Consider the following 24,013-nt stretch of genomic DNA (forward strand, 5'->3'; position numbering starts at 1 on the left):
CTGCTTAACATTACTTATAGAAAAGGCTGCGAGGCTATTATAACTTCTCAATGCACAGGGGTCATTATAGGCAGTCTCTATGGTGCTTGTTAGTCACAGTAGTGCCATTAAATACATGTTTAGGTTAATGAGAGGAGGGCAGAAGAGAGCAGTGTGACACTTGTTTCCACACTGCACAGAGATAGATGCAATTACTTTGTGGTTACTACAGGAATAATTCATTTCTGTGGCCACTGGCTTGTGGAAGAAGAAAAACAGAATACAGCTGAGTAACTAAGGCAGTATATGTAATTTTAACTTGTTGAAATGTGCTGTATAGCCTTCAAAACATCCTCACCAGTAAGACGGGTGCAGAAGATTGCAACATATAGACTTGTGACAAAAGATTAATTGGACTCATATCCATATGTAAACAATATTAATCTTCTTTACTAAACACCCCCTCCCCCCTTTCCCTTGAAGTCCTGGTAAATGTTGGCTCTGCAGAGACAGGAACATGACAAATGTCCATTTCAGACTGATACAAAAAAAATGAGCAAGATGTTTTGGGTGCCAGGGCAGCAGATTAGTATCCAGGTAAGATAGATGGTTATCGACTTTTTTCTTTTCTTCTTTTTTTACTCGAGTGATTGGAGCATGAGGAGCTGCTTGAGGACCTTTGTCTGACTGGTCTCCCTGATCTCCCCCGCCAGGAACATCTCATCCACCACCGTGTACACCTTAAAACACAATTCAGAGGACAGAGCCCAACACTGATGAAACTGAGGATATTAAGATGATTCAAAACAGAGTACAAATATCACAAAGTAGTCATCCAGCCTGCTATTTGTCATCATTGTGTAAAAATAACCAGAGTGACAAAGAAATTAACCTGACAAGATGAGTCACTCTTCTTTCCATCACCTGCTTTTCTCAGGTGTGTTGTAGTTTGTGAAAGAGGTTGTAGTTGTCAACAGCTGATTTACCTTATTTGTTGGTTTCTGGCCATGTCATACATGAGCGGTGTTAGAGTAAAGCATGTGGGCGGATGTTCACATGCTTTTTAGGTAATTAGCAATTAACACTAGCGGCAGGTGGGGCAAGGGAGTTTAAGCATTTATGAAAAGGAAAAAAAAATCCACCCCCACTAAAGTAATTAAGATCAAAAAGAAAAAAAAAACCTAGCTGTGATTATTATATCAGTTACCATGGCACTATACTAAAAAAAGCACTTTCAGAGCTCTCTTTTGTCCTCCTCTGTTCAAGGTCTTTTTAATTGGATATCAAGACTCTTAAAAACAAAAGGGAAGAATTCCCTTCTCAATATGCTTACCTTGTAGAAGTTGAACACAAGGTCCAGCTCACACACATTGTGGAAATACTCATTCAGCACCTTCCAAGAAGCAAAGGAGCAATTGAAAATACAAATTCAATTCAATCAGATAAGAATCCAAACAGACTACTTTAGTAACACACACACACACACACACACACACACACACACACACACACACACACACACACACACACACACACACACACACTAATGTGATGCACTAGTGCAGGAATTATGTGATGCTGTAGCAGCAGCAGAATCCACTTGAAAACCATGTAATACACTTATATCTACTACATCTAAAATGTGGCCATTTAAAATTAATGTGAGTCTGGCCTCATCTCGTTTCCACAGGAGATCATTTCGAGCAGTGATACGGTTTCATTTACAAAGCCAGAATTACTGACCCCTTGTATTTGCTACAATGAATGTTAAAACCAGCCTGTGAGCAAATCCTGCTGTGAGCTAATGGAAAGTGTGGCATGGTATCTTTTATGAGAATATTTTCACTGACTAAAATAATAATAATTTTTTTAAAAACCCTTCATTGGTGTTTAGATGGGGCTTTATGTAATAACAAGCTTGCCAGCTAGAAAGTAAGACAGCTCGTTTTGAGAATACCGTAATGTGCATTCCTTCACAGTCAAACATTACATCAAATGACCTTCACTCCCGGGTGCTCTGGACAAAAAATGGTCTACTGTTTGTCTTAGCTAGTGGCAAACACTAGATTGTACTTTAAGCTCACAATTTCAATTGCTACCACATCATTTAAAGACTAAATGATTAGAAAAATAAAGACATGTTAAACTAAGCTTTAGAGGAAAGCACACTCAAGCTGACTGATGTGTCCAGACAATCACCGTGATCTACCTATGCTCTCTAAATCACTGATTAAACTAAATGCTTGATAACAAAGGAGTTCAACCATTTTAAAAATAACTATCTCATATCAACTGTTAATTAAAGTCCATGAAGGCAGCATAACTTGTCTCGAACCTGATGCACCACTGAAGACTAGATGGGTAAAGTTAGTTCTGTATCTGTTTAGGTGTTTTAGGTTCAGAGTTGCTCAAAATGAAACCAGCGACATTGAATTTTGGAGGGAATTCTGACAGCAGTTTGAGGGCATTCATTAGTTATGGCTAGTGGTGCAACGGATCACTATTGATCCGTAATCCGAACCGGTCCCCACTCCACGGTTCGGCACGCACATGATCCGAAGGTTCGAAAAAGAAGAAAAAAAAAGTATGTGTGTGGTGCACGTGGTCAGTCTGTCAAGCTGTAGTTATGGCCAGCGCTAGCGGTCCAAGTGGAGGAGCAGAGGAGTTTGCGGCATTTAAGCAGCCATTTGCTGCCCAATCCGTCCGGGCTAAAGCTATTACAAAAGCTATTGGGGTGTTTAGCTGCAGATGTGAGGCCGTATTCCGTTGTGCAAAACAAGGCGTTTAAACTATGATGAACGTGCTTGAGCCACGCTATGATATCTAGTTGCGCGTCCACTTCAGTGACAAGATCGTTCCAAGCATTTATGAGCAGGAAAGTCTAAAGTTATGCCCTTGTGTTTATTGAGATGGCATGTGGTATTTAGTTATGTCTCTGTGTGAACATGCCTTTTTTAAGCCTAACGATAAGGTGAATGTTTTGTGCTGTGACCTTTAGTGTTTTGGAGAAGTTGGTCAGTTTCATTTGGATCACTTGCAATTGTTGTTGGCCAGGTAATAATGGTAACTGTGGTGTTAAGCAACAATTGTTGCTGTGATCAACGTGGGGAGTGATACTGAATTTTGTGGCTATAGTAACCTTCTGTGGTATAGAACCACTTGGTATGTGACCATTTATGTTGTGGGGACAACAGATCACTTCTGGTTGAGATTATTAGTTACTACTATTGGTTTCAGTTGCAAACATTTCTGAGTAATCATTTTGGTTTGCGGGTGTTATACTCCAATTTGGGTTGATCGTATGTTACTATCGTGTATGCAGTGTAGCAATTTGTGTGATCTTCATAATGATTAAATCCATTTAAATTATTTTAAAAGGACTAAGTTTTTCTGTGTAGTGGTCAGACAGTAGTTTTCTTAATATGGGAGTGGCTGCAGCTCAGGAGGTAGAGCAAGTCCTCTACTGATCGGAAGGTTGGTGACTGGTTTGATCCCTGGCTCCTCCAGTATGCATGCCAAATCCACCCCAAGTTGCTCTCCCATGCAGCCAACCGGAGTATAAATGTGTGTGATTGGTAGATAGAAAGGACTTACGCACAGAAGAAAGTGCTTGTGTGAATGGGTGAATGAGGCATCTATACAGCGCTTTGAGTGTTCTGGGAGATTTTTGCTGGCTTAATCTTCTCTCCAGGGTTGATTTAGCTTGATTGGAATAAGTATGCCACCGTTGCAAGGCACACATATTGTCCTGCTTTCCCTATTTGTATTTCAGATCTAGGATATCAAGAACCAGAAGACTCCAGAGGGGTCTTTTCTTTATTTGGGGATCTTGGAAGAACCTTTTTGAGTAGGGGAGGTGGTACACCCATCTGAAACCTCTACTTGTCTTGCAGTGACAGAGATTGGATAAAGCCATGCCTGAGGTTGGCTTAGGAGGATGGCACTTCTTGTGTTTATGCTCTCTGGCCTTTCATTTTTTGCTGAAATTTTAAGTACTTTAAAATAAAATCAGTGTTTTTAGAAACTCTGGGATCAGCCTTCATGCTGTGACTTTTGAGCCAGGTCATAAAATAGTGCAATACTGCCTTTTGGCACTGCAGTGTATCTATGTGGCAAGGCGTTATCAAATCTATCAATATTTTAACGATAACATTTTTTTCCAGCATGGTATAACACTAACACTAGTCAAAAATGATACACCCAAGACTGTAAAATGAATGTGACGTAAACATAGCTTTAATAGGTTCTGGAATTTGTACTGAAATACAGCGTCATGCTAAAAGTTTAAACTATAGATACAAGCTGTGGTATGAGTCAGATTTATAGAAAACAATCTGACTTCACTAAAAACTATGAATAAGTTAGACTTTTAAAAATGCAGAAATTCAGGTAGCACTTTATTCTGAATTTAAAGCATCCTTTATACCTGAGTTATTTGAAATCCAGAATGGCTTTCACATTTGGGAAACAATATTATAATAATGTAAAAACTAAATGATGTGCTCTTCAGAAGCAACAGATAAAAAAGAAAACATATCATCTTTTAAAATTGGACTTATGTATGCCATGGAAGAAAGGGTTTATATCTGCATAACTACATTTGATATTTAAATTTGATTTTCACAGGTTGAATTATTTTATAGATACTTGCCTACTGGGAATATGCTTCAAAAATAGGGCATTCTATAGTATAATGTTGTAGTTCTATAGTCCTATGCAGATTTTATCAGCAGGAAGTCAGATCACAGCATAGTGGATCTCTGCTACCAATTCAGTTTTTACAATTGTCTTCTATTATGTGGAAGGTAAATACTTGAATAACAGCATCATTATGTGGGCAGAGGAAATATATCAAAATAAAGATATTTTTGAAAATAAATGGCAGAATTTAATTGCTGAATATGGGATGCTTTGAGCCAGGGTGAAAACTGAGAATACCAGTGGAGACTAATGAAAGAAGCAAGAGGGGATTTTGTTTTTCTTCCTGTTCTCTCTGTTATGTAAAGATTAAAAAATAATATTGAAATATATGTGCATTTAGCTATAAATGTATATAGGCTGGTAAATAATACATGGATTCTGTTTAGCTGTACATAATAATGCTTAACTAATTTATATTCTTTATTTCCTTTCCCCCCCCTACTTGGAAACCAAGTTAAAATTTTTTAACTTTTCCACTTCCACTGTATATACTTCAACTTTAACTACTAAAGACTTTTACTACATATAATTTTACTGCAAGCCTTACAACCCAGAGAAGTTCTAAAGGAGCTCCAAGCCAGTGAAGGATGATAGCCTCTGAACAAAATCATTGAGAGACATTCTTGAAAACCATCAGACCATGACTACTAAATTATCATAGCTCACTTACTAGGTCTATATATTGTGTGTTTCATTTACCTCTACAAAGTTGTGGATTCCCTCGAGGTACGCCAAGTTATTATCAGTCACGTCAACACAAATACAGAAGTACAGACCAGCATAACGTCTGTAAATGATCTTGAAGTTCCTGAACTGTGAGAACAACAGAAAAATCCTCTTAAGAGCTTAATCTTGCATATTATGACAACAGCAGCAGATTTACCAGGGCTGAAGCTCCCACGGTACGGTAAAACACACCCAGTATGCATACATTCATACTGATTATTTTTTAACAGCATTAAAAACCTGATCCACTAAAGGGGTTCTCTTTTCATGTGATGTTGTATTCCACTAGAATTTCATTCAGTTATCATATAACATAGAAAAAAAACATGTTAAGAGATAATGCCTGCAATATCTATGTAGTGAAGGAGCTGGGCCAGCTGTGTCATTATACAGGATTAGAGAAAAGAGGTTGTTGTTCTAGCACGTCAAAGAATCGTTTGAAAAAAGAAAATGTGGGTACATGCGGCACTGCCTAATCCCATACCTCCACAAAGTTGGTGTGCTTGGCATCTCTGACAGTAACGACAGCATGCACTTCTTCAATCAACTTCTGTTTCTCATCATCATCAAACTGCATGTACCATTTGGCCAGTCGTGTCTTTCCCGCTCGGTTCTGGATGAGGATAAAGCGGATCTGTAAGAAACAAGACAAAAAAATAAATAAATGAGGCATTCTTTACTTGTCCTTAACATCCAATATTAAGCAGTTTGACACTGACAGAATTATGAAACTCCCAGAAATGACTCATTAGCAACACACAATATAATCTTACTTTGCCTATTAGTAGCTGTCGTACATAATATAACTTTGGAGATACTTACCATTTAGGCATCCAACTATTTTAATATGTAAGATATATTACAAGTAACTGTAGCTACCCTTAGCTTATCTACAGCTTATCGACAGTTAAACATAGTGTTAGCTAAACCACACCCATTCATTTTGACAGCATCGTTTTCGGAGAACTCGGCAAAGTAAAATCGATCTATTTCAGTAAACTGATAGTTGTTTGGTAAAACATCTTGATTTAAAATTGTTGGCGTCCCAGTTAGCTTATCGTTTTCTACTCACTGAATGGAATAGCCGATCTGGCGAACTCTCAGATGCTAGCAACCAAACGACAAATGCTACTGACATGAGAAGAAAATACAACATAGTTCGTTTGAGACATATTTACCATTTTCGCCTCCCAAATATGGACCTTAGAGACTCCAAAGCAGCAGGTTCCCAAGTAAGTGTGCAATAATTTTCACATTAATACATCGATATTTTATGACCGCTCGTCCGCTATCTTCTCCAAGCTAATAGGAAGTGGCAAAACTATGGCTGCGTCACGTTGCATGATGGGATTGTAGTTTTTCCTGTCACATTTAGAAGCAATGGATTTTAATATAGAACTACAACAACCAACGTCACTGTGTGGCGTCTCGTATTGAGTCGTGCAGTGGATCACATGAGAAGCAAAGAGCCCATCTCTCTAAATATTTTTGTAGTTTTTCGTGTTTGTTTCAGGTTTTATTCTTTTCTGAAAGAACTACCGGAAGCACTTCCTGTGGAATAATTTCATAAGTATTGCATTTAACTTTTTATCTATTTTTATAGTATCCTAATACTATAAAATTGATTTTTAAAAATATGTCACTGTTCTCTTGGGCAATTTCCTGTCAGTTCTTAGACTGGTTAACACTTCTTCTTTTGGCTGCTCCCTTTAAGGGTCGCCATAGTGAATCGTTTACCTTCATCTCCTATCCCCCCTTGCCTAGCATACTCCTCTGTCACACCAGTCCTCTGTATGTCCTCCATCACTACATCCATTAACCTTCTCGAAGATCTTCCTGTTGTCTGCCTACCTGGCAGCTTCATATTTAATATCCTTTCTCGAATATATCACCTATCCCTCTGCCTCACATGTCCAAAACATCACACCCTTGGCTCTCTAACTTTATTTCAAAATCACTTCACCCGAGCTGTCCCTCTGATATACTGATTTCCTATCCTATCCCTCCTGGTCCCACTCCCAATGAAAATCTGAGGATGTTCAACTCTGACTCCTGTCTTTTTGTAAGGGCCACCATCTCTAAACCATACATCTATATCTTCCCTTTCACTCTTGCCGCTATCCATCTGTGACAAATCACCCCTGACACTCGTCTTCACCCACTCCACCCTGCCTGCACTCTATTCTTCTTCTCTATTGTGCACTGTCTGTCACCTTCACTGTTAAATCGGTCTCCGTCTCATTCACACATGTCTATTCTGTCTGGCTTCTATTGACTTTCATTCCTCTTCTCTACCGAGGATACCTCCACTTCTCCAGGCTCTCCTCCACGTGCTGCCTGATCTCACTACAGATCACGTCATCATAGCCCAAAGAGACTTTTGTCTGCTCTATTTGTTTATACACATGGTGAAAATTGCTCACATACAGACTTACTAAATGTAAAAAAGTCCCCAAACGTGATAGTGTATTTGTCACATACACAGTTAATCAAACTGTTTTATTTATATCCACTTAATTATATTAGATTATTGCATATAATTAGCATAAAGACATATGAACAAAAAGGAAGATTTGTAGAATACAAAAGATTTATACCCAAACTCATTACAGGCTGAAAAGTAGCAATAGCCTATATAACTTATTTGCACCCTCTTGAGGTTACATTATTTTTGGAGGTTGTTTTCTGCAGAGTCAGAGTTTGTTTACTGGTCTGCCTGGGCGTGTGTGTCACCGCAGAACATTGCCCAGACAGCTTGGACAGCTTGCCTCTGTTCTGGGTGTTTAGGGAGTCAGAGGTGGGGGGGGGGGGGATGGGGGACTGTGATTGTCAGGGATTGCACAACTGTGAGTGGAGGAATGCGCTGCCCTTGGGACTGAGACATATTTTAGCTGCAGATACAACGAGGACTGAAAGTGGGATGGAAAAAATAATAATAAAATGAAAGAGGAAACCAACCAGTGATTAAACAAAAAGTGCAGTGTTTTTCTTCTGTATAATGCTTGCAGCTGTGTTTTGATTCTGTCGCGTATTTTAGAGTAAAATAAAAATAAAATTTGCCATGGTGGTTATATAAGAATTATACGCATAAGCAGCACTGCATAGCAATGTTTTGTGATAGTCGCAAGACCTTGGCCTGTTTTAAAAACAAGTGGAGGTAGGCGAAAGGGATGTAAAACAGAGGCACATTATTCAACACACACTTTGACCCCAGCTAATCTTGGTCCGTGTGATTGGGGTCATGCAAATATTGCTGAGAACCTAGTGAGTAATGCAATTGGACAGAAGCGTGTGGACTTACTCAAACACAGGACAGTGCACCTTGAACCCTGTTTGACTGTGTATTTAATGATGGGTCACAATTCAAGCTTGTCAGGACACACATAGTGCACATTATGTACTTCAATTTAATAACTTATGTAAGAACAACATAATTTCTTTCCTATTTTTTTATTACAAATGATTTTCTGCTATGTTTTGATTCTGCTATCCAACACTCCAGGAGGTTGAATACAGTAATAACCTTTAAACACGATGCCTCTATTGTTTACAAAGGTTTAGTCTTAAATATCCCCTAAAGTGCCAAATTCCAGTTCAAAACAATAAATTGAGTTCTACGGCCACACAAACTATTTGTTTTCATATCACACAGAGTTTAGATTACCAGATCGGAATTGCATGTTCTTGAGAGTTCAAGGAAGGACTAACAGGGGGAGAGAGGAAGCAAGTGAATGAGAGAGAGAGAGAGAAAGAATTTCAAGAGAGAGTCTCACTGCTAGACACTAAACATCTGTTTGAGCTCTTAGTACAGGCTGTTGTCTTGTACAACACTGCAGATATTTCTCCAATGTATCTCAACTCTCTGCCTTAATTTTTAAAATGGCTTTAATCAAAGTAGAAAACACTTCACAATAACTCTTGACATGCACATAACTCAGCGAACAACACTTATAATTAGGACTAACCTTTAAGATGATTATTTTTTCTCAGGAAAGGCATTAAACATTTCCTCTCTCTGCTGTTCAATAACAGTTTAGGTGGGAGTCCTTGGGTGAATGCACAACAAATCTTTCACAAATGATTCAGCCATTAACTATTTAAATCTATTAAGCAACAGTTCTGTGCAAAAGCCCTCAGCCAATGATCAATGCTAAGTGAACCACCTAGTATTGACCTATGAATGATTCAACCATAAAAAAGGAACCTAACTGAAAAGATGAACCACACCTGGTTTTCTACACATAACAGATATCAGAAAAATTAGAGACTAATTAAATTTGTTTCTTTAGACACTTTTGTTACTAGCAGTCTGTCACAATCAAATCATTTTGTAATTAGTTCCTCTCTTCTTAAGGTGGCTGTCAAGAAGCCATTCCTAAGGAAAGGGAACAAGAAGAAAAGATCAGTGGCAACAGGAGTGACGAATCCACATTTGAAGTTTTTCTCAGTTGAAATCATCATCATCAGTGTGTGTAGAGGAGATCAGGGCAGGGGTAAGACAGGGAGTGTCTGGAGTATCAGCAAAACATGGTAGAGTGTTTGTCATGGTTTGGGTCTGCGGTTCAGCAGCAGTGGTGTGAGGGATCTGATGGGAACTGATGAAATCCTGAATACAAAAATATAGAGTCAAACCTCAAACACACTTCCAGCGCAGTCAAAGGATACCTAAATTTAAAAAACACATATGGGAACTCTACTGACGTCACTCATTAGAATAGTACAAACTTTGTTTTTGCCTTATATACTGTACTTATATATACTTATATACTGTATTTCCACATATCCTTACAGATGTTTCAATAAATCGCTGAACCTATTTCCATTTTCCTGGCAAAATATAAAGAAACGAATGGGTTATTCAAGACCTTTGCACAGTGTTGTATAACTAATGCTTGAATCTGTCCAGGGGAAATGGTGGTCAGTTTTGCAAGGAAGTGGTATGGGAGCCGTGGGGCCATGTACGCAGATGGGCCAAAATAAAATAAATTAATCACAGTCATGATAATATAAACACATTTCCTTTTTATGCGTAGAAAAAATAAATAACCGTTTCATGTTTAACAGTAATCCAAAATGAGACATTAAAGACATTAACCCCACTTTGATACAACTCACAAATAAGTCCATGTTGGACAACGGAGCTAGTTTGCTGTTCTTCAATTTAAAATTAAAGAAAGGGCTATAAAGAAATGAAACTAGAAAGTAACAGAAATAGTTAAAGTAACTAGAAGTAGCTGGTTGCTAGCTAAAGCATAGTCACCCTTTGTGTGCGTGTGTTTTTTGTTGTTTCGAATATTTTCGAATATCTCTTTAATGTATTCAGCATGTTATACGTCAACTTTTTTTTTTTTAGTTTAAATATACACACGTATGGAAGAGTATTATGATGGTTCATTTCAAATAAATTCACTGTTGGTCTCGGCTTACTAGTCACCATTAGCTACGCCTTAATAGTGTGGCGGTGAGCAGCGTATCATAAACAGTCTGCGTTTGTTGTAATTGTGTATATTTACCGCTGGGCGAGAGTGTCTCTCTGTGAAGAGCATGCCGCCATTACTGGGAAGCTGGGGAAAAAAATAGACTTAAACACAACGTCACACATTTATCCTGCAAGGGGCTTAACATCAGAAAGGGAAAAAAAAACACACACACACACACAAGGCTTTCGTACGAACTGTTGTACTCTTCCAACAGCGGCGCTTTTTCCGTAAATGAAGGCTGATCCTTGCGGTCGCGTTTCCCGTGGACTCTTTTTTTTTTTATAAATTTTTGACACAACAAAGGAAATAATAATTGGTCAAAACAACGTGGTGGTGAACCAAGAAGGGAAAACACACCGAAACAGCGCTTTCCAACGCCGGCCCCCCTTTTCTCCTCCTCGCAAGACGTTTCCAGCCGTGGTGAAAAAAACTGAAGTTGAGCAGGATTTTTTTTTCCTGCCCTTTTCCTTACTAGAATTTACTTGTATTTTTTTTCAGACTGGGAGAAAAGACAAACCATCTATGTATCTCGTGTCTGAAAACTTCAGACTGATGTAAGTGAACACCCTATGTGGGAAGCAATGGACAGACAGCCTGTTTACTGAAAAGGCGGAAAATAATCGATGTGAGAGCTTGTAGGGAGTGTTTTTGTCTGGTTTTTAAAGTATTTCCCCGGCTGCGGGTCGCAGAGGAGCACGGAGAGGAAGAAAGGAGCGGACAAGAGCAGGACAGAAACGGGAATGATATGGTAGGTAGACTGTAGCTTTTCGGCCACGATTGTGTGTGTGAGTCAGTGTGAATAAGCAGTTTTTAGACCTAACTAGTATTGGCAAAAGGCATTTTAAGGCGTTCACCTGATTTTACTTCTCCTAACATTGCAGCTTGGGTTGCAGTGAAGTGCTGCGAGTAACAAGAAACTGGGAGTTAACCCCAGTCCCCCTCCCCTCCACTGGGGCTGGCTTGATTTGAAGCTCGTTAATAGTAATCATAATGACTGCGTGATGATACGAGTGTGTATTAAAATAAAAGGCGTTCTTATGCAGGTTAGGGGTTAACGTGTGCTTGTTTAAATGGGACGTTTATATAGGAGAAAGGGACTGAGGGGGGTGGGGGTCTTAAAAATGGATCCTGTCCAAACCTTACAATTGTTTGGACAACAACACCTGGAATGCATTGGTCTGTCAGACCTGGAGAAACTCCAGGCTATGTCTGAACGTAAGGGGCAAACAGGACTTGAAATCGGGTTAGAGCAGATAGGATGTTTGGGAGAGGCTGAAGATTGTTAAACAGTTGTGTCACAGCATGTTTGCATGTTCAGTTTATTTCTTACTATGCTCTGCTTTAAAAAATAGACTTTTAATGTTTTAAAAAGCTTTGTTTATTGTAATTTCGTACATTTAAGTTGTGTTTAAGGTCTTAATATACCACGTTTTCTTCATGAAAATATATTTTAACCTTTATTGAATGTATCATTAACTTTGTAAATGCCAAAGCTGCACAGGGCTGGCTATTTGATATAGTTGGCTAATGCCTGAGGGTACCTGTACTAACTTCCTCATTTCCTTTACCCAACCTGTAACACAAAAGGCTGTGTTCTTCCTAGAAAATATTTAAAACCTTTCAAGTTATTTCTCACCAATCTCAGGTGAGGATATTTATGTTGGCTCACTGAATGTGGAATGTCCACTCCTTTGTCCTTTAAGTTCTGGGCTGGTTAGGGTGACCTAATGGAGACAATTAACACTATTAATCTATTTTTATGCCAGGACTAGTCACCAGTGTGTCACAGCCTAATCCTGCAGCAAAGTGGTCATTGCCCTGGAAGCCCACCCCCTTTTCTTTCTTTCTGTTTTTTTTTTTTTTTTTTTGGGGGGGGGGGGGGGGGGTTGTGAGTCCTTCCACTGGACTTTAGTGCTTTTAATTCAAAGAGTGATCCTTCTACATTAAAGACTGACAATGGCTGATTTTAAAGCATGAGATCTCTGTGTAGCTTTATGACGTTGCCTTAAAACAGAGTATCCATTGGTTTGGTCTGTGCTGCTGTGTCATTGCCAGTTAAAGGAGACATTTTAAAACAGGAACCTTGATAATGGGTATGTGCCTTTGGTATCGTGCATCCTTTTCAAGCAAGTAGGTTGAAGCACACATTTACTGGCTGTGCTTGAATATGTGCTTTTTGATGAGTTTTCCTCCCTTTGATCTTAATCAGGCTTGTCAGGAAGACCATACTAAGGAGGAAACGCACACAGACTCGTATGCAAAGTTTTCTTGGTAAGACGGTCTCTTTGCGCTCAGGTAAATGCATTAGCAGCTGTCAGCACTTCTGTTCTGTGCTTGATTGGGCCCTTTGCAGTGCAGTCACACCTCTCCAGGAAGCATCTTCTTCCCCTAATAGCCGTGCCATTTGCCCAGGCAGCAGGCTAGCTACCAGCATACCCACTCACCCCTGTCAGTCTGTCTCTGGGATCATGTTGTGAGTCCTGGGCTTGAACATGTTCCCGAGATTAGAGGAGAACAGGCTTTGTTTGTCAGCATGTAGGCCAGAGATGAGAATGCATCCTTTGATGAGGACACTGTTCTGTCCCATATTATGTGAACAGATAAATCCAGGGTTTTTCATGCTTTGTAATAGAAGCAGCATAGGAACACTTACTCCTTACAGCAAATCTAAGATGTCAGCTCACTTGTTTTCTCAACAGTGGACCGGGGGGGGAAAACGAGGAAAGGTAATTAGAAATTACCTGAGCCCTGTAGTGTGAAACATTACTTAATTCACTAAGCTAAGTAGTGATTAGTTTATTTCAATAGGGCGAAAGTGTCTCGGGCTTGTAGCACAGCACGGGCCGCTTTGCAGTGTCGACCCAGACTCTTAGATTTCTACTGTGCTGGTTGAATTAAATAGTGGACTTGCACCTGCTCCAGTTTTACTGCTTGCATACCTGTCAGAGTGAAGTTACTCCACCTGCCAAGCATGGAAAAAATTTTCCTACTCATCAGAAAACGCGTCATTCGCTAAATCTCTTTCCTCTTGTATTACAAGAGAGGGTTGCTTGCGAGTCACTGTAAGTCTGTGTTTGATGGAGAAAGGAGCTAATTATAGCGGGCAGCTTTGGAGTTTGGTAGACCAGATTACAGTCACTCTCCTCTCAATGACTGCCTTGTTCTAGTGGCTGATTATTAGGCAGAGAGAAGTGCATTCTGGGATGATTGTATCTGAATTTCCATTAGAAAGTGTGCCTGCCTCAGTTGAACTGAGGTTCTCTTCTCTCCCCTCTGTTTCGGCTCTCTTGCTCATTACAGATTTGCAGATGGGCACAGGCTGATATAAAGGCCTCTGTACTGTGGCCCTGTTCTGTTCCAGAGCCAGTTTAGCTCTGTACCCTGATTGACCAATTTATGTACGAGGGAAATGACCCTGTTTTGAGGGAACAAAAAGATTAGAAAGTATTACTAATATTTCTATTCACTGGCCCTTTTCAACAAATTAGTGATCTGAGAATTTTAAGTTCAACACAAATAGAATAATCCTTTAATTGTCCCACAAGGGGAAATTTGGTTCTAACAGCAGCCAGAAAGACACATATACAAACAAACAGTATACAGGACACAGAACAGAAACATACACAATTTTTATTGCATATTTACATTAAGGACAATAGTTACTATAAGCAGAGTACTGTACAGTTATTAAATTAAATAAAAATAACTACAGATAAGAGGCAAACCAGGTTGTAGTGCGAATCGGTTGATTAACTTATTGCAGTTACAGCGCAGATGTAAACATCTATGTTTGTTGGCAGCAGTTCTGATTGTACAGTCTGACAGCTGCAGGGAGGGTTAGGGTTAAATCCATCATTGTTGGACATTTCTAGATAAAAATAAGGGCTATGGTTATGAACAGTGGTTTGAATGGTGGCTGTACGGTTCTATTGAGGTACTTTAATATTTAAAAAATATTAATACAGTGCTGACAATGTTTGAAATTACTGAGACCATCAAGGACCACAGAGGAATGGTGACCTCTGGACACGAACGGCCGTGTTTTCTCTTTTGCAAATGCGATTAAACAACAGAAGGACAAGAGCTGTGGAGCCTGAACATGAAGGGAGATCTTTAGGAACGAGGAAAAGTGAGAGTGTGATGCCACAAAGTGGGTTTTCAGTTTTTTGTTGGGGGGCCGCTACAAGGATGTTTGAGTAAAGTAAAGTGTGAACAAACTGCTGCCAGTTTCTGCTTCAGGCTGTGTTCCTGGTATGTGCCCTTTCAGCTTTGTGCTCAGGGATCAACCAATCAATGGCAGCCATAAGTAACCCTGCTGCTTGGCTATTGGACACAGCTGAATTCCATGACTCAGCATGGCCGTAGATAAGATGTTATGATTGAGGCTCTGCCAATAAAACGAGGCCACTGCCCGGAGTTCAATAGGTTGGACTTCTGCTTCTATGATTGCACGCACAAAGTTTGCACCACCTACACACACTGCCAACATGGTTCTTATCCTTAAAGTTCTCTGAGGTTTGTGGACTGTGCAGGGTGCTAGCTTAAAATGAGAGATTTGTCATGCATAAATACACGCTCCATTGGATTATCATGTTAAGGGTATAATGGCCTCTGATGGTTTTTGGATGAGTCAGTGTTTATACGGTCTGTTGAAAGCCTGTAGACATTTGAAACCTCTCTCACTCAAAAAAAAAAAAAAAAGCAACAAAAAGACTGCTCTGAAATCCACCTACATAAGTATTAAAGGATAACTCTGAGCATGTTTGCAGTCTGTGGATGCATACACGCTCACACGCTCACAATCATTTCCCACACTAAAGCAACACTCGGTTTTCATTTTTGTCTTAACCTGTCGTGCTGACCTAGCCCTCATCTCATTCGCAAGTCCTAATGCGTTATAGCCAAAATTGGGCTGGAGTGAGCAGGAGAAGTCTGTGTTTGTCATTGTTTGACTTTTTTTTTTCTCTTCTGGAGCTTCTCCCCCCGGTGGTGGTCCTGAATTTCCTGAAGGAAGTCCACTCACGATGCCTGGTCATGTGTTTATGCAAGGGGGATGGGGATGGAAGGCCAAAAGGAGTGGATAGGGTGGAGAAGAGGAGAGCTGAGGGTCAAAGGTGAGGGTAGGAGTTAGAAAGTGACAACAATGGAGCCAGTTTCATTCTTCTTTTAAGGAAGAATGGTGGCAAAATGGGAAGAAAGATTGGCTGTTTGTTAGAAAAAATCCTGTATGGTAGTAGAAAAAAAATCAAATCCTGACCAATCAGCTGTCATGACTATTCTGGAGAGATGTAGACAAGTCTTAACACAGACCCTCCTTTTGAACTAGTACTACCGAAAAGCCAAATTAGAATTGAGCCTCATTCAGTAGTACTTAAAACGTCAGTGCTCCAAGCACAAAGACAGTAGCATGTGTACATGTATTATAAAAAAAAAATCTACCAACTTAAATATTTAATCCATATATTCAGTATAAAATAGTTTTAGTGAAAGATTGTCTGTCTTTTTTAAGTTAAACAAAGTCATTTTGATTAATTGGAGCTGTTTTGCAGACTTGGCTCACTCCAGTTGTTCTTATTGTTTCAATGTGAGTCTGACGTCATCATGTTAGTGGTCGTGTTAAAGCAGGCTGGACAAGAGCAACTGCAGATTGTACCAAATATGATCATGAAAAGCGACGACCAGCCAGCACCTGCTTGTCAGGTTTAGTCTACACTGGACAGTCCCAAGAGGGAGTGTCTGAAACGTTCTTGAGAAGTAAATGAAACTTTTTTTTTTTTTTAGGTTGTGATAACCTCATTTGATGAAAGAGATAAATGAAAAATCTGTTTAAGTTGGTGTATAGTGCGGTGGTTAACACATTCTCCTAACATGTGAAAGGTCCCCGGTTCAGTGCTGGGAGGAGACACAAATCCCTGGGAGAGATGCTTCAGGAAGGGCATCCAGCCAAAGCAAACATGTCAATCCATCCGCTGTGGTGACTCCTCGCAAATAAAGGAGCAGCCAAAGGAAGCTACTTAAACTATAATCACAAGATCTAAACTGCACTTTCACTATTAAGTATATCATCAAGAGGCGTTATCTTTTTTGCTTAAGAGTTTTAAAACTTTCTACTTGTACTTGCTGTCCTAAGTCGTGGCATGTGCTGTGGGTGTTATATGTTTTTAAGTGAAGCAATAGTTTTGTGTATTCTGATACAACTTGTTGTATGTCCATCTTTTGTGAAAGTAGAGAGCGTTAAAGGGCTGGATTTTTCGAACATTTCATTTTAACGGCATGTTTCTCTCTGCAGTCTTATTGTTTAGCGGTGGAGCCCTCGGAGCATCACCAATTGGATTAAATTCACTGGGAAAGGAGGGGAAAAAAGAGGTTTGTGTAACAGCAACTTGTGTATTTCAAAGAAACTTTGAGGTTGGGCTGTTATCTGTGAAGACTGGCTGGAAGCTCTTTCTGTCAGCCATAATATTGCAACTCAAAACACAAAGCAATAACTAGAATCCACACCTCAGCTGTTTGCTTTTCATTTCATTTTAACTCATTATTAGCAATAATTAGATTGGGTGGTTAGTTGAATGTGATGCAGAAATTATTTTAGTGTTTGGCAGTGTACAAACAGGAGACTGTGTGCAGAGGTAGGACATGAGATGGTGAAGCTGTAATTGGGTTTAGATTTGTGTGTGGTCAAACCCCACCTGCTTTAGGTTTGTTAGTTCTCTTAGACAATGATGTTTAGTTTGCATTATCCCGACTTGATGTCTGTTTATTGTGACGTCTCTTACAAGCTGCTTCTGCCTGGAGGTCTGACATCTTTATTGGAGGTGTCAGCATACACCTGCGATGCTCAGACAGAGGAGAGGTGGAGAGTGGGAGGCTGAGAAGTGTTCTGTTTCGGAAATATTCTAATTAAGGTTGGCAGCTTTTATCACAGACTGATAAGCATTGGAGAAAAAGGAGAGGGACAGGAGTTGAGAGGAGAGTGAGGGGGGGAAAGGGCTTGAAGACCCAGACAACCAGAGGCCTCAAAAAGAGGTCCACTGGAAGTTTTTCATTTATGAGTTGTGTAGATTGCTTACGCTGCTCCTTTGCTTCCTCTTTTCTCTCCTGTATTTATTTACTTATTTATTTATTTATTTATTTATTTATTTTTTTAGTTTTCACAAAATGTTTTTGTTTATTTCTGTCCCCATGGCGCCCTCCATCACTGGATTTTCTTGCCCTTGGAGAGCAGCGCAGTGGTCGTCTGAGCCGCGGTTAAGGACACAGGAAGGGCACCACCTTGTCACTAGACATTTGCTTCAGATACCACTTCAGGGGGATCTGGCCAGCACTGTGGCGGCCTTTGGCATCTCCACCGTGAATATGTGCTGATGCTGTCTCTCTCCTGCATATACATGGCTGCACAAAAAAACCTTGTATCTGGAGAGGGGACATGTTTTACAATGTTGTGATTAGGTATTCTGATGTTGTATCTTGCCAAAGGCATTTTAACATGTGCAAATCATTACCTGGCTGTTAGTGGTTAGTATTCGTGTTTGATCTAGCTCGACTCAAAATGTTTCAGAATTGGTTGTTTTGAGTAATAAGGGCAATGAAACTGTGTGGGGGACAGAAATATATACACTACTTTATGTACAGGCAATGAGAGCAACAGCAGCTGACCTTTCCTCACGCTCATAACATAACTGTCAGCATGGCTCTGGCCATTCGGCAGCTATGTGACAACGGACATCATATCCTCTTTAAGGTGAGAAGATAAGGTGGCTTTTCATAGCCATTTGTTATCACAGGCAGTAGGCCCCTGACACCTCCACATCCCTTATCTGGCTTTGTCCCAGTTTTTGGCCCAAGCCTGGGCTCATGCGTGCCCAAGGCTGATGAGTAAGCACCGCTCAGCCCGCGGATGGCTGTGCCTGCCGTTATCGATCGCAGCGGCACCGCCTGTCATCCAGCCACCACTTATCTAATGATGCCCATGCTATTGTCTCACGCTTTGGAAAACTGCCATTAAACAGAAAGGGACGGCTGATGGCGGCGTCAGTGAATATTTATTTTAATAATAGAGGAGACACACCTAAAGTGGGATCCACTGTAGCGTGCTTGTGTCCGTCTGTTCAGGTATTTGACTTCACAGAGTGGAAGGATTTGGGGATTTCAGCCTACACTGATGTCCGTGTGCACAGGCCGCCAATAAAACTAAGAGCGCGTAGTCCGATGTGGATGATACAGTGCGTAGGTCACATGAGATTGTTTGTGTGAAAAGGGAGTTTAAGCAGGAAAGAAGGGAACTGCGAAGGGGAGAAGTTAGAAATGATAGCAAAGATAAAAAAAAAGCAACAAGAGAAGCACAGACAGTGGCTCCGGTGGAGAGTTTTGTTCCCACAGCTACAGCATATAGACAAAGCTGTGAATAGGCTCTCTCTAGGTTCAACCCACAGCCATACCACTTTTTTTAAAAGGAACCTAGGCTGGCCAACACTCTGTTATGCTGTCCTCGTCACAGGCTGTGCTTTCTTTCTGCCCACTCCCTTTCTTTCTGTTGTTGGCTGTCTTTGTTGTGACGCTGGTTGGTTGGTCTGCATTAAAGACAGATCATGATTTCCACCAGTCTGCAACACTTTGTGCTGACCTGGTTGTGACTGTCCGACTCTGATTGTTACTGTTGTTAGGCAAACACACATACGCGTGTGCTTAATAAAAACCCCTGTGATGAATCATGTGAAATTCTTTAATCTAGAGGATTTCCGGAAGGGCTACCCTGACGCGCAGTACTCTTTAAAACTTCTAGACATTTTAGATGCATCCGTCAGGCAGTCCCAGCAAAGGAAGTTGATTTATCTGTGCCAAATTTAATCAGAAGGGTGAAACGGTAATCCCAACCATACAGAATTACAGATTTTCAGTATTGACACTTATGTTGGAGGCCTCACAGTATCTGGAGCTCAACACCATGGAGTTACTTTAGGATTACATGATGAGGCTAAAGCTACTGAGACAGGATTAACCACAGAAGAACTTGACGTTTCCCAAGATACTTGGAAAAATTGACCCGGCAACCTTTAAACGCTACATACATGTATACCAAGGAGAAACAGCGCTGTTTAAAAGTAAAGAGTAGTCAAACTCAATACTGATTTGGTGTTGTTTATTTTTGTGTTTACTCCTCTTTGTGCTTCTGAAAGCACCCTCACTTAACAGTCATTAATATAGCTACTGTGCCATTTTAGAGGATTGCACATGGATTTTTCTGAGTTGGGGTTTCCTGGTGGTGACATGGGTCATTTCTCGTCTCAGTGCCATAATTTCCCAGGATGCAGTCGAGGCCCCAAGGTCCATAGCTCTTATGTCAGAGTTCATTTCCTGTTGGAGTGCTCCAGCAGCTCCTGATCCACCATTTTCTAACATTCCTGACAAGAACTGGAGTAATCCGTGTCACTTCCCCATCAGTTATTTGAAATTGTGGGTTTTTTGTTTTTTTTTTTTAGAATCAGCTGAGGGAGTTGCGGGGAATTTCCCACAAATTACCCAAAAATTTCAAACCATGTTGAAGTCAGTTTACAGTGAATAAACGAAGTGTAGTTGAAGTGAAACTATGCTTGAAACAGCAGTGTGAAATCATGCATCTAGTTTAAGATTAACCTGCTGACGTTAACTTTATGAATCATAGAAGCGAGGGAGTGCAGTGGTTTTAAAAGGAAAACTTCTCCTTTCACTTTTGTGAATCATTACAAACCGAAAACTTAACTCGTGCATCTTCTTTGTTGCTTTACTGACTTGCATGGCCGTTGTGATGATAAAGGTAAAGAAAACACGGGTGCAGAATGTAAACATTTTGCTTTTTCGAAGTTGCTGTTTTTGGTTCGAAGGTTATTCGGAGAGAAATATTGCCTCACCAAAGCGCAGCTTACATCCACCAAGGAGAAGACACTGCAGACCTTTGTGGGAAAATGTTGCTGTGAATTGTTGATGGGTTGGTTTCCTGTAGCTTAAATCCATGTAATTTCCCCCCCAAAAAACCCAAAACATATTTTTGGTGGAAAAGATGAATATAAGACATTGGAATTTGAGTGGGAAAAGGAGAGAATAATGCATGTGTACTGAAAAGAAGACATGCAGCATTTAGATTGGGCTGAATGTCTTAATTGTCGTCATTTGCACAGGTGTATGTGACCTTTCAAATCAAATGCAATTGAAATTCGGCATTTACAAACGATTGCATCCATTAAAGAAAAACACCAGGTATTTAGCTTCTATTTCAAGGGTTTCGGATTTCTAAGATCTTGTGCAACAGTGAAACTGGCTTTTGCATTTGTAGTTTAGTCGGTGTGGATCCTGCATTTCAAGTGTTCAAGCCTAACTGAGTCATTTTCCCTGAATTGGCTAAGCCTTGCCAGAGCCACACACGACTGTTTTTCCATGCACTGTGTAGACCGCAACTAGTAAAAGGACATTTACATGTGCCCTTAGCAATGAATTAAAGATTAACACTTACTAAATGTTTAAAAAGGCGTTTTAAGAACACTGTTTGTGTGAATGTGTAATTGAATTGAGGTTTCCAATGTAGTGCAGAAATGAAGGATCATATCATAGCATATTAATATCGTATTTCAGTATTTGTGAATTTTCTGTGGCTTATAACTCAATTTTACGACGATCCCAACAAAGAGTGAAGTTGCTTCTCAAGCTTATGTGTAGCTACCGTTACTCCTGCACAAAAAACCCAAAACAGTTTATTCATGTTTATTCATGCAGGCTCTTATGCTTTAAGTCCTGCAGCCACACCACGAGCAGTTAATCACTAACGACTCTGAATGACTAATGGCGTGCTCATCCGCCAGCGATTGTGGATTCAGTTCTGTTTCCTCCATAAAACATACCTGTGACACTTTAAGCATTACAAACGCTGATGGGCACTTTTACAGTTACAATTTTCAGCTCACAAATGCTCTATCTATGCAAGTACTTTGTGGGCATGCCAACAGGCATGAAGGTAACCAGAAGGTAACATTAGTGGTATGTTCATGTTGAGACTTTAAGACTACAACAGAATAGAAACAGCATCTGTTACATTACGCAATAGCGTTTTACACCATGTGCTACAGTTTTGTGCACATACCACATGACTCTAAGTAAGACTTTTTTCTTTAGAGCACAATATTTTAATGTTAATTTTTTTAAATTATTATTATTTCACCCGCCATTACGGTCCAGCTCTAACTGCGTAGTTTCAGCATGACTTGAGCTTATATTTCCTTGAATCCATATTCACTGAAGTCACGCCTCATTCCTCATTTGGGTTACAACACTTTTTGTGACAGAAAGAAACGGTGAGCAGTGTAATCCTGATTTACTCAAAGGTGCAGTGTAGCAGTTAATAATTTTAAACAGAGCCAGAAAGGTTTTGGGTCATGTTGAGAAGAAGTTTTGTCACCACAAAAAACAGTAAAAAAAAATTATTCAAAAAAGTTCCTCGAGCAACTCTATCACCTGCTCTTTGTGTGTGTGTGAAAATATGCATGTGCTTTAGAGAGACCTAGAGTCACAAAGAAGTGATTTGGAACCTGAAATAACAAGAGAATGATTGTACAAGGAGAAGATCCAAAGTGTATTATATCCATTAGCTTAGGAGTTGACGTAACATGTCAGATTCTTTCATGTTTTGATTGCAGTTCTTGTTTAGGCCCAAGACTAGTTTAACCTGCCCTTAAACAATGATTCGAGGTGTTCCACATGAGCAAGTGTTAGACCTTAAGCAACCCTATTTCAGTAAGAGTCCCATCCACAACTTTTCAGTTTTCGCTTCACAACTCTGTAAATACACCTTCTCTCAGTCTGAGGTCTCCCGGTGTTTGAACATCGTGATTTAGGCTGTAGGAAATTTTGCTACTCTGACTGTTCACATGCAGCTTTTAGACTGCAAAGCTGAGCTTCCATTTAAGGCCTTGCCTTTTCCTCTCTTCCTTTCAGTCGTGCCTTCAGAGGTTATAGTTGACAGGAGACATGGGTGGGTGATGTCAGCCCTTTCCTCAGGGAATTCAGGGGTCTTTAGGGGTCCTGTGAGGTTGGGCAGCAGCTCCAGACGGGAAACGGTGATGGTAGAGAGGGGAAGGAACAGCTCCCTTTTGTTTTGTTTTGATCACGTCAGTGCTAAAGAGGGAGACACAGGATGTCTATTGCCAAGAGGAGCATTTGTGCATAGACGTATGCTGGAGCTGTTGGAAATACTTGGCACACCACCAGTTTTCCAGATTTAAGTTTAAATCGCAGTTTTGCTGCCTTTTGCATTCATTTTTTTCTGAATTTCTTTGTTTTTTGCTACAAGGGTGTAAAAGACGTTTGCATGAAAAGCTGGGAAAACTTCAGCTGCAAGAAACACAGAGTTTGCATTCGTTAATGCTGGGTCACTGACTTGTTCAGTAGGTGTATAATATTTAACATCATGTGCTAAACACTTGAGCGGTGGTTGTGAGAGCTCTGCTAGCGTGTGGGGCTCCTGGGTCTCACTGATGATGTACCATTGTAAACAGTTCCCACTGCTTGCACAGCTGGGGCACACTTGACAACCTCTGCAGTGCATGTGAAGTGGGATGGGGAGGAGGCAGTCGGAGAGCGCTAGGTTAGCGCTGGACGGCGAGTGACTGGACTGATACAGCAGCGGAATGCTTCGAGGGCCTTTGGGGCATGATACGAACTGCAAAAAAGGAAAAGTGAGTCCAGGGAAACAAGAGCATAAAACTGATTATAAATGACAAATCCCCAGCTCTTACAACCAAACAGTGTTACCTGCTCTATCCCGAGGATGGTAAAATGCAATCACAACAGCTCTGAGCCCAATTCAATCTCCTGTATGTATTCTGCGTGCATGTGTTGTGAGTACCATTGTGTTTGTGGCCTCCCCGATTTCAACAGTGACAGGAAATTTTGCCCCTCCTCTTCACTGTCCTCCCTTCATCCTCTACCCTCTGCTTGGTGCCTGGCGCTGATTGGCTGGAGGGAAAGCGAGGGATGAGGTTTTGTCGTCTAATCTGCCAGCAGATCGCCACTGATGGGTCTCTGTAGAATGGCTTTAGTAAATTACTGTTCCAGGGAAGGGCAAATCCCTTCTATCAGATAGCAGCTCTCTCTTCATCTCT

The 24,013-nt window shown here is 40.4% G+C and overlaps 2 protein-coding genes across 2 annotated transcripts in view; one reads left to right on the plus strand and one right to left on the minus strand.

The window, feature by feature from the left end:
* Positions 1–588: 588 nt before the first annotated feature.
* Positions 589–6,752, minus strand: ap2s1 (adaptor related protein complex 2 subunit sigma 1). Its single transcript, XM_005915772.2, has 5 exons — positions 6,585–6,752; positions 5,891–6,040; positions 5,380–5,493; positions 1,313–1,372; positions 589–719 (listed from the first exon to the last, which is right to left on the minus strand). The coding sequence occupies exons 1-5, from the start codon at positions 6,585–6,587 to the stop codon at positions 618–620; spliced, it is 429 nt and encodes a 142-aa protein (XP_005915834.1). The 5' UTR covers positions 6,588–6,752; the 3' UTR covers positions 589–617.
* Positions 6,753–11,014: 4,262 nt separating this feature from the next.
* arhgap35a (Rho GTPase activating protein 35a) overlaps positions 11,015–24,013 on the plus strand; it is a 62,372-nt gene continuing 49,373 nt past the window's right edge. The window contains exon 1 of the mRNA XM_005915775.3: positions 11,015–11,634. The gene's annotated coding sequence lies outside the window, so the exon portion shown is untranslated. The remainder of the gene's footprint in view (positions 11,635–24,013) is intronic.

Source organism: Haplochromis burtoni, unplaced genomic scaffold, assembly GCF_018398535.1.
Source record: "Haplochromis burtoni strain Fernald_Lab_line unplaced genomic scaffold, NCSU_Asbu1 Contig_15, whole genome shotgun sequence".
NCBI classification, from domain to species: domain Eukaryota; kingdom Metazoa; phylum Chordata; class Actinopteri; order Cichliformes; family Cichlidae; genus Haplochromis; species Haplochromis burtoni.